The sequence below is a fragment of the Camponotus vicinus genome, unplaced genomic scaffold, assembly GCF_025532165.1.
Source record: "Camponotus vicinus isolate PSW18456_S1 unplaced genomic scaffold, iyCamVici1.0 SCAF_13, whole genome shotgun sequence".
In the NCBI taxonomy this organism is placed as follows: domain Eukaryota; kingdom Metazoa; phylum Arthropoda; class Insecta; order Hymenoptera; family Formicidae; genus Camponotus; species Camponotus vicinus.
The window spans coordinates 3,163,647-3,179,642 of NW_028141949.1; the positions used below are offsets into that span (position 1 = coordinate 3,163,647).

The 15,996-nt window shown below is 35.4% G+C and overlaps 1 protein-coding gene across 2 annotated transcripts in view; it reads right to left on the minus strand.

The window, feature by feature from the left end:
* Positions 1 to 13,100, minus strand: part of Retn (retained) — a 94,963-nt gene extending 81,863 nt beyond the window's left edge. For both annotated transcript variants that reach the window (XM_083087218.1, XM_083087217.1), the window contains exon 1: positions 11,816 to 13,100. In XM_083087218.1, coding sequence (XP_082943344.1) covers positions 11,816 to 11,986 — 171 coding nt within the window. In that variant the 5' untranslated portion in view covers positions 11,987 to 13,100. The remainder of the gene's footprint in view (positions 1 to 11,815) is intronic.
* Between the last annotated feature and the right edge of the window lie 2,896 nt (positions 13,101 to 15,996).

Sequence of the window (15,996 nt, forward strand, 5' to 3'; positions counted from 1 at the left end):
AACTATCGTCTTAAATAGAATCTTGATACAACAGACAAAGGCGTTTTGTAGATCAACAAAAAGCTACCGAAGCGACCATTGGAAAAGAATTTTAATACGACCCCCCCCCCCCCCCCCGTTGTGAGAAGGGAATCATAGATAATTCCTTACAAAGATACATAGCTCTTATGCACAATGACTATCGAGATCGAGCTTCGAAAGATCCAATGGTCATGTCGTTCGTCGCCGAAAAAATCGTTTTCAATCGTTTTTAATCTATAGCGTTCTCATCCATTTCCTGTCCGCTTTCCGCCAAAATCCTTTCCCGTTATAGCCGGCACAGGACTTGTAGTCACATTCAATGCTAATTTTCTCTCACTCAATCGTATCTCTAAAAAAACTTTAATAGCAGACGCGGCGCCTAATGCTCGAGTTTAGAATCTTTCTTTGGCGCCGATGGTTTTGTGGGTCCACTAATCCGCAGATTCCTAGATCCACAAATCATTGGCGCCGAGGGCAAATTTTTCTCATTCAAGCATCAAGGTTTTCCATCCATTGAAAAATTCCATTGTGAGAGAATCTCCAACGAGAATCTGCGACGAATGTTTTATTGGAAATGTCGCAATTAAATTTATATTTACATAATTGCGATGCGATCGTAATATAACGTAATATTTAAAACGATAACCTTTCGGTTGCATCAGGGAGTTAGCGATGGGTTAACATCGTACAGTTCTTTGCAATAATTTCACGGTGAAGAATTCTGAAACAATGAGATCGCTGTCGACGATCGCCGTCGAGGTGTGATACTATGATTTATTGAAACGAAAGTAGGGCGTCGGTAAAACGCATAGTCGAATACGTCGGCGAATCGTCATGATGACTATCTTGCGCGAGCGATTGCAAAAGATTATATCTCGCCGGCAAAATCAATTGCCAGGATCATAAATATAGGTAATAATATATTGCATTATATTCTAATACCAGTAGCAGCATAACGGTATATACCGTATATACCAAGAATAATTATTGTCGAAGCAGCAACTACGAGTTGATGCGGCAATAGCGTTTTATTGCCGTCTCAGTCGCAACATAGTTGATAACTGTCCCGATGTATTAGAATTTTAAAATAAAGTTTCTTCTTTTTTTTCAGCGACTTACGATCTTCCAAATTTTAAAAGAAATTCGTCGATAACGCAAAGTAAATGCGAGACATTTTATTTTCATGATAAAATTCCAAAAAAAAGATTACGTATTTTATATCGTCTTTATATTTACAAGTCAATGGCACACAATATTCTCAAAAAAATAGCGTTACGTATCAAAACTTTAAAAGAAAGGTACAATTTTTAGGGCTAAATATTTTTGAAGGGAAAAAGGAAAAAGGGAAAAAATCGACTACCTGCGATTGAAAGTCATCACACGCAAATAAATGAACATTTAACATCCGTGACAGAAAAAAAGAAACTATCACAAACCCAGACACTGCAAACCGACCTTTTCCGAATCTTGGGAAACCGTTACAAAATCATAAAGATTGAATGACAGAGGTTGCCGGACGCAGGGGGTTTCAACTTATAATTTTTATAAGGTTCCGAATTTTGTGAATAGAATATCTGGGAGAATATCGGACATCCTGTGACCATATAAAAATTCCGAAATCTCCTTTTTTCTATTCAATTCCTTTGTTTCCTTTTTGTTTTCAATTCCTTGATTTTGTAAGAAGTGCCATGATCCCTGACAAATTTGCAGCTGTATCATTAAATCGTTATCCTGCTGAGCACGATTTCAAGTGTATGTACCTTCTCTCCGCTATACATTCAGTTATAGACTGACGCACAAACCTGATCTTGACGAGTAATAAACGAGTTATGGATGTTAAATTAAATCTGTGCATCGACCGCGAACCGCGGAAAAAAACTTCGCGTCCGCAATAGTGATGAATGTTGAATTCAGCGACGTTAAAAACATTATATCTTCACTCGCGTTTCGTTTTTTCAATCGCAGCAGTTTTCGACCGTTCGAAATGGTACAATAAGGAGAGAAAATAGGAAAACGATTATGCGTTCTCCGGAATCGCAAGTAGGTTAGTAACCGGCGCAATTCTCGAACGTTAGAGCTCCGCCGGGCATTAATACAGTCACGGAATAGAAGCCTTGGCTGCAATCGTAAAAATATAAATTGCGCCGATTGCGACAACGTTATCTGGGCACCGGCGCGGATAATGATACGTCAATGAGCGCGTTACGGCACTATTCTATTTGATCGGGCTACACACACGTCCGTTCCATAATTTTTACACGTCGCGTGAACGTAAACGCGCGTGAGCCCCTGTACGCAAAGTATCCCTCCCACTTAGTTGCATAAATCATCATTAGCGCGGGATCGAGGAAAGGAGAGTTTACCGTATCATTTCGATAGATCTTATACGAATTGGATTCTTTTATAATACTATGTGAAACAAGTGAATCATTTTTTTAATCATTGCCCTGTTCTCGAAATATATCTGCTCAATTGTCATTTCTCTATCAGATATCTATACGGTAGATGTGCGTTTGCTTCGGTGCATCAAAAGCTGCTCTAAATTAAATACGCGCAAGGAAAATGAAAAGGGCGGTTAGTTTCGAAGCACAAAATCATGTCCCCACTTGGCTTAATCAAATAAGCTCGAAATTAAATTTAAGCGTCTCTTTTTCCCCCTGTTCCACGCGGTTCCACGAAACGGTCAGGTAAGAAGTCGACGACCCGGTCGACCCGAAGGAAGCCGCGAGATTCCGAAGTGCAGAAGAGCGATGGACCTCGGTAAAGCAGGTGGAGAGGTAAGGAAAGAGAAGCAAGTAAGAAGAGAGGAGAAAGGAGGCGAGCAAGAGGCGCGAGTAAAGTCAAAGAGTCAACACGAGAGAGCCTATGGACCTCAGTGGTCTGTCGAAGCGCGTCTCCCGCTTCGTTGTTTGTACGAGTTCGACGAAGAACCCGTTTCCCTCGAACGAGCGGCCTCGCGGACATCCATCCAGTCCGAGTTTACTTAGGACCGCGAGTGATATACGCGATGGCTCAAATTAAATATTTCAACCGAGAGGGGAGAGGCAGAGCTATACCGAAATACCATAAAATCGTTTTACGTTGTTCGCCGACATAAACGCCCCGTGATTGTACTTGATTGAGATACGAAAAAAAGAAAGAAACGCTGTACGATTTAAATAAAAATAAATGTACATGAAAAATTAAAATAAATATACTCGTATTAAACGACATTGTTAGAAAGCTGTAATTTGCAATTATAAATTGAATCGATTTTTTTGTAGACATATGACTTGAGAAAAATAATTTATAGTGTATAATGAAAACGCGCGAGACGAGAATCGCGGTGCTGACAAATGTGACACAACATGGTATGCTTGCTTACAGTTCTTCCTGTAGAGTCAGTGGCGGTTTTGTGGAAATTTTTCTACAGGTCAAACATATCGGCTTAGGTGCGGTTAGAAAAGCGGTGCGTCTAGAAACGGTCTAGACTGCGTCTTAACTACGGAGAATCGGTAGGAGGCTCGTGCCAACATCTCCCCTCTTGTACGAGATCCTTTTCAACCGAGAGGACCTACACGACCACCTCAGTGCCAGTAGTCGCCTAATAGTTACCGTACCTTTCCCCGAGGCAAGACAAGGTGAGATGGGCAATTGGCGCTAACCTTTCAAAGTTCCACTTGACTCGAGGAAGACAACAAACGCGCCCCACAAACACCGGCTCTACTAAATATCTAATCTGACGTGTCGTCAAATTACCCCGATCTATTCTCATATAAGTTGTTAATCTCGCGTATCTCGCGTATTTTCACACTTATCGGGTGAAGTTAATGGAAACAAAAGAAGAAAATGGAAACAAAATACTTGTGTATTATGTATTCTTATCTCGCATATTTTCCCTAAAACTTCCTCTTATTTCAGTATTCATCTCAAAATCGTATCTCAAAAGCTGATTCATCTTAAAATCGTATCTCAAAAGCTGATTTCACGTAGTTCGAAAACTATTTTCGAAAAATTTCTATTGTTATAAATGATAAAGCACTTTCCGAAAAATATCATATGTACTTTATCAGAGAAAGATATATTTTATTTCTTTACAAGAGAAAGATAAATTTTATTTTTCTACAAGAAAAAGATAAATTTAATTTTTTTCGTTCTTAAATTTAGATATGAAGAAGAGAAATAGAAATGCTAAACTCTTCGAGATAAGAGAGAGAAATCCCGCAAGATGATCTACAATAGTGCGCAGTTAAAACTCATCGAAAAAATAGGAATAATTGGCAATTGTATTTCGCGAAAAAGTGTGAAATAATAATAATACTGGAACAGAAGATACCCGCGAATGGCTTAACGACCAAATATAACGTTTCACACGGATCATTATACGCTTATCGAATCAATAATTTGCACTTCCCATAAAAAAACCCTTACATCATTTAAAAAAACGGCCAATTTATATCGCGATTTTATTCGATATTAAATATACGATACGTCATTGAATGTGCTTTGCCGTATTATGTGGCTAAATAAGAATATTTGGGATAACTATAGAGAGAAGGAATAATTAGCAACTAAAATTCTAGCTTTAATGGCATTATAATACTTGAGTCGAAATTCCCTTAATATTTTCAATCTTAATTTTTTCTCTTTTATGAATTCTGATAAGTTTATATAATTTATATAATTAAATTATTCCTTCTTTGCCAAATAATCAGTAAATGAATAGTTTCCCACTTAAAAATTTAAAAGAGAAGAAACTTTTAACAAAACTAATTTCAAAAACTAAATAATTTCAAACGAAAATGATTAAAGTATTAAAGTTGATGTTAGATTAAAAATTTAAATCGAAGATAAAAGAAGAATTTCGATTCAAATTTAAATATTTGATTTTCAAATTTAAATATTGACTGTTTAAAATAATCTTTTAATCTGATAACGATACGTTATATTATATATGGCGATGGAAATAATAAAGTTTGATCACGCGCTTATGTAAATATAGATATCACATTCTTAATAAAGATTCAATAATGATTCATCTTCTATTATCTCAACAAGGGATAAATTATCAGGCTGAAATTTTTTGTCAAAATTGACCTTGTTCAAATTATATACATATAAATTTATGATTGTACGCTGGTTTTAATACGATGAACGTTAGCAACAAGAAATACGATAAGACGTGGATAAGCTGATTAACCCTAATTATCAGTATTAATGCCTCCGTTCAAAGTCGAGTAATTTTCATGTTTGAGGAAAAATAGTCATATATTATTAACTGTTATAATTTACGTTAATAAAAATGAGATACCCGCGTATAAGACATCCTTTATTTCATGCATATTTTCTAAAACGCGCAACATTATCGATTCAAATATAGCTTCGCGTCATTTTGAGCGCGATGCAATAAAAACCTTACATATTCTGATAAATAATTCTTATCAATGACATTCATAGCGTCATTAAATGAACGACCGCTAGCATCTAAATAAAATTTCCATGGTTTTACGACGGAATTAAATTTACGGTTATTTCGATCATTTGCTATTCACATTTAAATGTAATAATAATTGTGGAGTGTGAAAGATTGTATAAATCTATGCAGCAAAATCAATTCTACGTAATAAGAATAAATGGAGAGAAACATGCGAAAAAAATAAAATTTCTTAGCATTATTATAATTGTACAAGTTTAACATTTTTGCAGTGCACTTAAATAGGTATCGTTAAGCACAAACTTGCTCGACATTGACGGAGAGACTTGAGGCTGCATTTCTGTGTCGTTTTCGATAAAATCGGTGTTATTAAACGATCGATAATCGTTGCTCGCGAAAGGGCGTGTGGGAATAGCGTACTTATTCTGCAATCGTGACGATCGTATCGAGCTTTTCGCCTTGTCGTTTTCAGACCCCCTCCGTCTTTTCGCTACATCGAGACGTATCGATAATATCGAGTCGAGTGACCGATTACTCAAGTCTTAGACACACGCTACATGTTAAAAAACTTTACTCCTATAATGATACTTTTCTTTTAAGACTTTTCTCTCTCTCTCTCTCTCTCTCTCTCTCTCTCTTTCTCGATATATATTTTCTACGTCTTTCCACAAACGTCATTTCAAGAGACACAAGTCGAAATATTAAATAAGTAATATTTAAATATATTAAATAAAATATATGATTTATATTTAATAATATATGACGAAAAATATTAAATGTGTTAAATTAAAATAAATATTAAATAAGATATATTACTTCTCGTATATATATTCATATTCAACGCGAGTACAGACAGAATTTATGTTTCCCATTCAATTTACGACCAATCACGGCTGATACGAGTCAGAGGAATATTCCCCACTTTATATGCAGGGGACATCATCGATTCGCGGTCATCTCGAGAGAGAAAAGCCACGGCGTAGCGCACGGCGCGCGACGTATGCGGATAAAAGCGAGGCGTGACCGCGAGGAGCTCGTGGACCAATCGCGATTCAGTCCTCCTCGTGTTTTTCTCTTTTTTCTTCATTTCATTCAGGGACGCCCCTCTCTCTGCCGCGCTTTGATGCTCTTGCGCCGTCGCCGCCGCTGCCGCCGTGATTCCCCACCAACGAACAACAACGAACGCAGGGAGTCGCGGCTTCCTCGCTCGCGCCTTTACCGCGCCGCGCGTCAGCTGAATCGGGATCACGCGCGGATGCACGCGCCTCCCTGCGAATCGCGTCCAAGACGCGCCTCGATGCGTACGAATAATTTGACGCTGCGGGGAGGAGGGAGAATGGGGGAACGGAAACCCGACCATCGTCTGCTCGCTGCATCGTGTTCTCGCCTAATTAATAACGTTCTATCAAATCCCCCTCCGAGATGTTGGACACGCGATGAGGAATCGACGTCGAGACAAATTTTATTTTTCAATGCGAGATATTTCTTTTAAATATATGTAAATGTACGTGTATATATATATGCAGTGTAGATATTCTGCATTTTTTGTATTTTTTCTAATAATAGATGCGTATCTTCGGACGACTCGGGGTCCACTTTTCCTAGAGGAGATTATCGCTCGCTTTAGTTCGATCCGATTTTACGGATGCATCCTTGAAAAGAGAACCTTTCGCGATCGGACCTTTGCAATTTTCGACCTGAGCTTTTCGTCTAGACCAGACTGGTCATAGGGTTTAGGATATTACTTCTAAGATCTAATTATGAGATCTTTATTGGCCCTATCGTAAAATAGTCGAATAATAGAACAGTTCGTAATTCTCCCTGTGAATCCGTCAAGGTCATACATTCCGTTTCTCTCTCTCTCTCTTTGGTATAATAAATTTCATTGTATAGATCTCTGAATCCAATAAAAATCAAATGTCGAAACTACCGAAAGAATTTCGAAGGATGCATTGGCAGAATTATTTTTTCAATGCCATTCCTATCTTCCTATCTTCCTAATTCTTCGTCTAATCTGTCGCCTATTCCAAAGGTATGAAAACGTATCATGATTTAAGATTGAATGAGAGTGAAAAGATTTTTTTCTCAATTTTTTAGCTGATAATTGAACAGTTATAATAATACAATATATCTCGGAAAAAAGGAATTGCAGATATTGATACAAATTAATTGAAATCACGGTGGAAATTGATTACTAATTTTTCATAATAATCCGAATCAAAATTTTTCTCCTACTTTTAATTTCAATTTTCAATCTAACATTTTTGATATTTTAAACACAATCGAAATACTCTCTTTTGAAACTTCTTTACGTATAATTTTATCAAGAGTTCCTTTTTTAAATTTCTAAATTTTTAAATTTAATTAACTGTTCGTTTACTGTCTATTTGAAATAAAAAGTGAGAGTTCAACTCCTATATAAACAAATTTTTAAAGTTCATAAAAGTGAGAAAATTGAGATTGAAAGGAGGAAATTAAGATGCATTCGAGAAATATATCGTAGGGTGCATGCTTATGGTACAATCAAAATTTTAGAAATTAAAATGAAAATTCGAAACGACAAATTTCACGAACAAGCTCCACGATGAAGAACGCGCGCGCGATGCCCGTCGTTAGACGACAATGCGACTTCGCCGCAAACGCCGGGGCCCGTCGTAATGAGATGTGACGTCACGACATGGCGTCTGCAGGTGAACGAGCAGCGAGAACCGTAGGTGAGCGCATTCGCTAGTCGATCCGATTGGCCGAAGGGGGAATCCCCGCCCTTGCGTTCGTGCACACCGCGAATCTCCCCCTCCGGACTCCTACCTTTACCTCTTTCGCGATTCCACGCGAGTCTCTATCTTTCTTTCCCTTTCGCCGCGCTTTCCTCCTTATCTCCGTTTCGCTCCCACACACGCCCGCAACCTCCGTTCCTTTTTTCCTAGCGACTCGCAGGCGAGAGTATCGTCGCCCCGCTGATAACGCACGTACACAAGTTCATAGAGCCTGTTTACACCTTTACCTCTATCTACATGATGTATGTGTGTGTGTGTGTGTGTCGCGATACATTTCTCCCGGTGTTACTCTCTCTGGTTGCACCGAAATTATCAGCCGCTTACTCACTCGCACCCTGTCTCAGATATTCTCGACCACATACGTATGATTAGCACGTTTCCAAAGATTAGCGCGTTTACGTAAATTCATGCGAATCAAAATCGCGGGAAATAGATTATATCTTTATTCTCATAGATATTTAGTCTCGCGCGTGAATTGGAGCTTTATAAATTTCACTCACAACTAGCACGCAAACCGGTAGATAATAATTTACGGTGGCAATTATACATTAAATATCCAGAAATGTAAAATGCGCATAGGTAGAAATGAAGGCCGTAAACTTTCATGAGGTACAAATTAAAGAAACGAAAATATGCAAAAACATTAAATACAATCATCTCGCATAGATAATCATCGAAAGAGCATCAAATATAGTCATTACTGCTAATGATCTAGAAAAATTTAATATGTTGCGTATGTACAGAATATAGGAGCTCTCCACCGTCATCCACATTTACGTAATTACTTTTAGTTAATTATAGTATCCTATAATTATACTATAGTATAATTATAGAGTGCGGAAATCAACCGTGCGCGTTTTATTTCTGTATTAGAATGCAAAGTTACTAGATATGATAGAACTACAACAAATTCGCGCCTGTGATTCTCCAAGAGATTTTCTGATCAATTTAAAGCCAATTTTTCTTAAAGAAAAATCGATATTTTTTTTTTGGAGTTACAAAATGCTATGATATATATTTGATAAAAATGGATAGCACGACCCGATTAATTTTTAAATGCTCGTTAATGTCAGAAAAAGCATCACGATGAAAATCGTAATTCGCGCTCCTTCAGATTTCAAATTACCGCTATTAATATAGATTGCAGCAATTATTTACGCTCCACGTGCATAAAATATTTAATGCTAGGTTCCGTTATTGCTCTGATTTTCCTTTCGTTCGAATTATGTATAAGTAATTTTAAACATAGTTTCGAAATAAAATATCGAAAGTTTAAATTCTGCTCACGATATTCTTACAATAAAATAAACAAGTTGATACATATTTACATATTACGAATTTCTCGACAGCGTTAGCATTGCCAATTTTGTCACGAATAATAGTAATCTCTATTTTCCCCGACATGTATTTTATTACGTAGCTATTAATTTTTTTATAAGATATAATAATTTTTTTATTTTCTTAGTTGATAAAAAATTGATATGAAGAAATTAAAGATATAAAGAAAAGTACAATTTGAAATTTTAACATCAGGTTTTTATATATAAGGTGTGAGAGATGAGAAAGAACTAATTTAGTTAATAATAATTTAATAAAGTGCGCGTGTTGTCCTTTTCATATTTCTCTTTTCTTTCAAATTTCGATAAAAATCTTTTCATAAATACGTCGGAACGTGAGTTTTATGAGGACGAGAATAATCAAGGACGTAAAATATATATTGATCTAAAATATTCCCCGAACGCGCGCGCGTTGAGAGATTGGCATTGTTTGTAAACTAATATCGCTCCAGTGACGCATGATATCGAACCGTTTTAATGTATTTCTATCGCGATCGCACTATCATAGTTATCCAAAATGTATTTATTCAATTCGTTGAAAGTCACATTTGTTTGCGCTGCCGGGTTTGAAATCGAAATTTAATCAAGAAATCTATGAATTTGATATACGTATATTTGATTATATGTGTATATATATATGTGTGTGTATATACACTTTTATCTAGGATTATAGATATTCTAGATATAGTTATCTAGGATTATAGATATTCTAAAAAATCTAATCTATATTAAATAGTAACCAAATCAATTACAGACTCCTACTAAAAAAACAGATTTTTAAAAATGCTACAATTATTATGCATTTCACTTAAAAATGTTCACTTAAAAAATCTTCCCGAACTATCTAAGTCGAAATTTTTCTTCTATTTTCGAGTTAAATATAATTTATCTTGATATTTTAATCAAATCAGTCTTTTAAAATTACTTAAGCTACAGTTTTGTCGAAAGTTCCTCTTTTTATCCGAGTGGAAAATTGTCCGTTTATTATCTATTTAAGATGTAAAATAGAGAAGAAAAAGAGAGAGAGAACTTTTATACATAAATTATATATAAATTAAATTTATCTCAAAATCCTTTATAAAGATTAGAGAAAATTGAGAATGAAAATAAAATTTCGACTCAGTTAAGGTGCCATATAGAGTGCTAATTGATAGCATTTCGGTTGTTATGGCAACGCTAGTTTCTCGTTATTTCTCCTGACCCGCGTTATCTTCAACTGCTTCGGTCTCATAGTATTCAGCAATTTGCTGTTACAACAATACCATTACAGGATGCCATGCTTACATAGCCATGCTGTTTCCAATTCCATCTTACGCCACTTTCGAGATATTTTTAACGAGAAAAGGATTTAATTTTGTTTTTACGTAATCTAAAATCTTGTAAATTCTCTCGATAATTACCACGATCAGAATCAGGAAAAGATGAGGAGAAACTATGCGTTCATTCTTGGCAAAAATATCAATAAATTAGATACACGATCGTCTTCTAATAGAATTTGATTGGATGCATTATACATATACAGAGTCGAGACTAATACACATCAAAGGTTATCGTACATAAATTTGCACAATAGCATAAATAAATAAAATAATAAAATAATGAATATTACGATTATTATTTTTTTTGTTATTCAATACAATTAAATATTAGTAATATTAATTAGTTAACTGTTATAGTTACTAATTTTTACTTATATAATTATATAATTTTTATGTATATATATATAATAAATAATTATATATAAAATATATAAATAATATATAATATATTAATTAGCTTATATTATTATTATCCGTTATAATTATCTGTTTTATTTTTTCTTATGCTGTTGTAAATTCGCATGGTAACCTTTAATGTGCAATACTAGAGAACTATAGCGCAAGTAACGGAACATTATTAGAAATAATAACATGCAAAATATGCGTTTTTCCTAAAGTGATTGTTGTTAGTCAGAAACATTATTCGACAAGAACGTTAAAGTAAACAAAACCGGGAACGTTAAAGCGACAAATACCGGGAACAAGAACGATTGATTTAACTTCTAACGGAACGATTGATATAGGTTTTTTCCTCAATTTAATTTGATTAATAATGACTCTAAATTTTACGTAACCTAGAAATTTTCACACGTGAAATTTATAAGCGCATATACATGATGTATATAACAAATGTAAATAGAGCGTAAACAATGAAATCACTGCTTCGATTTTAAGAAAAACGCATAGTACGATCGAGTATCTCATGAATGAAGCTGACAGGAAACTTACCAAGGATCCTTCCGGTGTCGGATGCTGTCCGTTGGTTCCGTGGGCTCCGTGGGCTCCGTTGGCTCCGTGGGTTCCGTTGGCTCCGTTGGTTCCGTTAGCGCCGTTGGCTCCGTTGGCTCCGTTGGCCATCCCTCCGGGATTCTCCACGTCTTGTTCGTCGGCTGAGTCCATCACGTAGGATGGCTTAGGATCACGCTTCACCCGAATTTTGGCTGTTTTCTTGCGACACAATTCACAAAACGAGCGTTGACGCGCTGAAGTCTTTGGAGATTTCCCGGATATACGATATATGCGCGATATATGCGGTATATACGCTCGCGATGTATATGCGGATTTGATATTTAGATTCGAACCTAAATTCGAATCCGAGTGTCCCGCGCGAGCAAGGTGTCGTTTTTCGCGCCGCGAATTAAGTACCCGTCGGCAACTTCACGCCGGACGCTTCGCCAAAGATGGCAATATCAGCGAAACAAAGATATCGCGGGCAAAACGATCGCGTCAAATCGATGAACATATATACCTTTGCACAGTTTTGTCGCACTGGTTGTTCACTGTCTTTCTTTCTCTCTGTCTCTGTTTACGTCTCTCTCTCTCCCTCTGTGTTGTTGTTTCTCTTCACTCTCTTGCAAAACCGAGCGCGCGCGAAAACGATAACGCTGTCTTCGAAGTCGCAAGATGCGCGCACACACAACTTTTACAAGATGCGAGATTACAAAGAGCAAAAGAAAGATGTAATATATTCGCTAACACACCGGGGATGAAACTCTCGAGGACTACCGTTGCAGAAGGTACGATGTGCACACGCTGTATCGCCTTAAACAACTAACTCGGTAAACTGAATCGGAAGGAATGAGGAAGGACGAGGGAAGGAGGGAAGGGACGGGGATTGAAATGATAGGCCAAGGTGGGAGAAATCACAAAGCCAATGGACGGGAGCGGGGATGATGGAGCGGGAGGGATGAGAGGGAGGGAGGGAGAAAGGGGATAGAGAAGCGATACGTCAGGCGCGCCGTTATCGAAAAAATTGTCGAGATGCGTGAAAATTAGCCGATCCCCGGCGTTTTTCCGCTCGTAGCGCGATCGCGGGCTCGCCGGCCCGACATACGACGAAAGAGCGTCGCGTCGTTAAGGTCGGCGATCAAGGACGCGACGTACCGAGGGGCGAACGACTCCCGGTGGGCGATCGCGAATCGAGGAGTCGAACCGGCGCGAACGAGAGCGAGAGGCTGCGAGGAACATGCGCGCGTGCTCTCACGTACTACCGCGGTCTGAAGTCAGTGCCGACTATGATTCGCGATCCCTCCACGGCGCTCGCGTCTGCTCTCCCCTCCACGCGGGAAAAAAAGAAACACAAACACGCACATCTACATAGAGGCGGATGCCGGCGACGCTGCGCGTGAGCAACTCTGGGTAGGGCGGCGGATAGTCACGCCCTCTATGCGCGACACCTCCCATACGAATTATCCCTTTACCTCTGCTTTCGCGCGCGGCTAATATTTTCTTCCGCTCTTTCCTCTTTTCTCTTCTCTCTTCCCGCGCTTTTCTCGCGCGATACAATAGCGTCTAATTCTCCAGCGATCGAACGCGATTAAAACGTGTTATTACGTGTCGCACGATGTCGTGGAAGAACTATGGTATGTACATAATTTTCTAAAGGTTATATTTGCGCAATCAAAATTCATTTATTTATTATAAAATATATATGCATTTTCTTTTAAGGACGGATTCCTCGAGTATTCCAAGATGAAAATTATGACACGACAGTGTTGAGGTAATAGTTTTTAAATTATTGGCTGTTATTATTAGATTAAAATTTACGAATCGCAGAGTTGAAGTTTCGCGCGCTCAAGGTGAAATGACACGTAGAACTAGGGGCCGGACCTCTTTACCGACAACGAGATTATCATATATAAATATGCAATATTTTTAATTAAAAAATTATTTCTGCATCTATACGAAATGTATTTGTACATTATATGCGCGTAATTAATATCGGAACATATCGCAAAATAACAATTCAATAGCGAGATGTTACGACATGTGTCAGATGTCAAAATAAATTCATATTTATTTGCCTCGTATGGTAAACATTTTTAGGATTATATCGATAAATAAACTATTTTTTTTTATGTGAAAAGATTGAATATGTTTACAAAATCTAAAAGTATTTCAATAATCGCTTATAATTTGATTTTTATATCATCAATTTTTTTCAACGTTTTAAAAAAATAATTATTAAAAAAATACATGTCGATGATTTGATATGAGTGTATTATAATTAAATAAATATGTATATATGATATATGTATATTATAATTATTCGTACATAATATACAAATAGACTTTGTATAGAAGTAGAAATTTTTAATAAAAATATCATTGCATATTTGTATTATAATCTTGATATTGTTGAAGAGACTCCGCTTCATGATAACACTTTTAACATTTGTCATTTTATCGAAATTAAAAATATGCCATTTATATGTACATCTTTCGAAAAACACAACAATTAAATAATAGTTATAATAATATATAAAGTCATATATTTTGATAAATTGTACAATAAAGTTTTTAAATTATATAATTTATTTATATGTATATTAAAACTACAATTTATTACATTATAATCCTTTTCTTATTTTTCTTATTTTTATTATCATTTAATTTTTTATTATATTATTATTTCTTTTATTTATCATTATGATATATTAATATTTTAGATTTTATTATTAGTTTCCGGCAAAACCAAAAAGTTTTCTAGTAGAACATATTTTATTATGCAGCCTAACAAAGAAATTGAAAATGCATTGAAAAAAATAATTTACAAGGAATTAACAAAAGAATCAGCGGGATATTTTTACCTTAAATTAAAAAGAACAAGATTTGAAATGGATCTCTTAGGAGCGTGGTAATGTGGGATAATATAATATAATCCTGAATAATCCCGAAAAAAGGAAATTTGTATAATAATATTAGTATCAAGGAAAAGAATAATGTGTAGGAAAAAACATTAACTGAAAAGAGAACGTTTTTTTTTTGGAAAACAAAGAAAACAAGGAAAATAATATTTTTCTCAGAATATTCTGTTTATAAAAAATTAACTCTTAAAAATTTGAAAAATTAATAAAATCTTTATACTTTTTAAAACTTGAATAAGCTCAAGATGATTTTAAATATGCAGGGTTAGAGTACAGTAAAATGAACAAAAAGGTCCTTCACTATTGCAATTTTCGCAATAATTATTAAGATATTAATTAAAAAGGACTATGTGTGCATAAATAGTGTACATGTGATAACGTGGGATGTACACTCTAGATATACTAACAAGTGTCATACGCTGAAAAAAGGGCCAAACTATAATTGCATAATAAAAAAAATTATAGTTCAGATTTCTATTTTTATAGTTATTATCACATAATGTTGATAATAATAATAACCTTATAGTAATAATAACTTTGACTTTATAGCTGACGCTAAAAATAACTATATTTATGATAATTATAACTATTTTTTTATCAGCATACGAAAAGATTGCAAAGACAAACGTGTACTGATAAATTAAATTCTTGTTAATTAATATCTCAATAATTATTATAAAAAATGCAAAATGATAAAAAACCTTTCTGTTTAATTTATTATATTACTCACTTATAAATGTTAGCATAAATCTTTATCAGAAATCCTGATATATCGTCTAATTTGTCTCGCGACTATTATCAAGAAAGTTACATTTAATAGGGTACCTAATTAAAATTATTGATTAAATTATGTATGAAGTAATATAAATATTATTTTCTCATTAAAAAGAATGTTATATTTTTTTATATATCGTTAAGATTAAATCATAAACTTATAATTTAAGATCGTTAAAGGTCACTGAAACTTTTATCCACATATAATGATATAAAATATATTAAGGTAATATTATAAAGCAACATATAAACTGAATATATATATATATATATATATATATATATATATTTTTTTTTTTTTTTTTTTTTTAATTTCATACATCAGTGGCGTGCGCGTAAAATCGTTTGTAAAGATTGTGCGGCGTATCTGTATTATCTCGCGGTTGTATAGTTAATCATTGGTAAACAATTTTCTATGTTTACTTACTTGCACGCACGTCTACCGCGTGTTTCTGGTCGAGTATCGGCGAAGATAACAATTGAAATCCG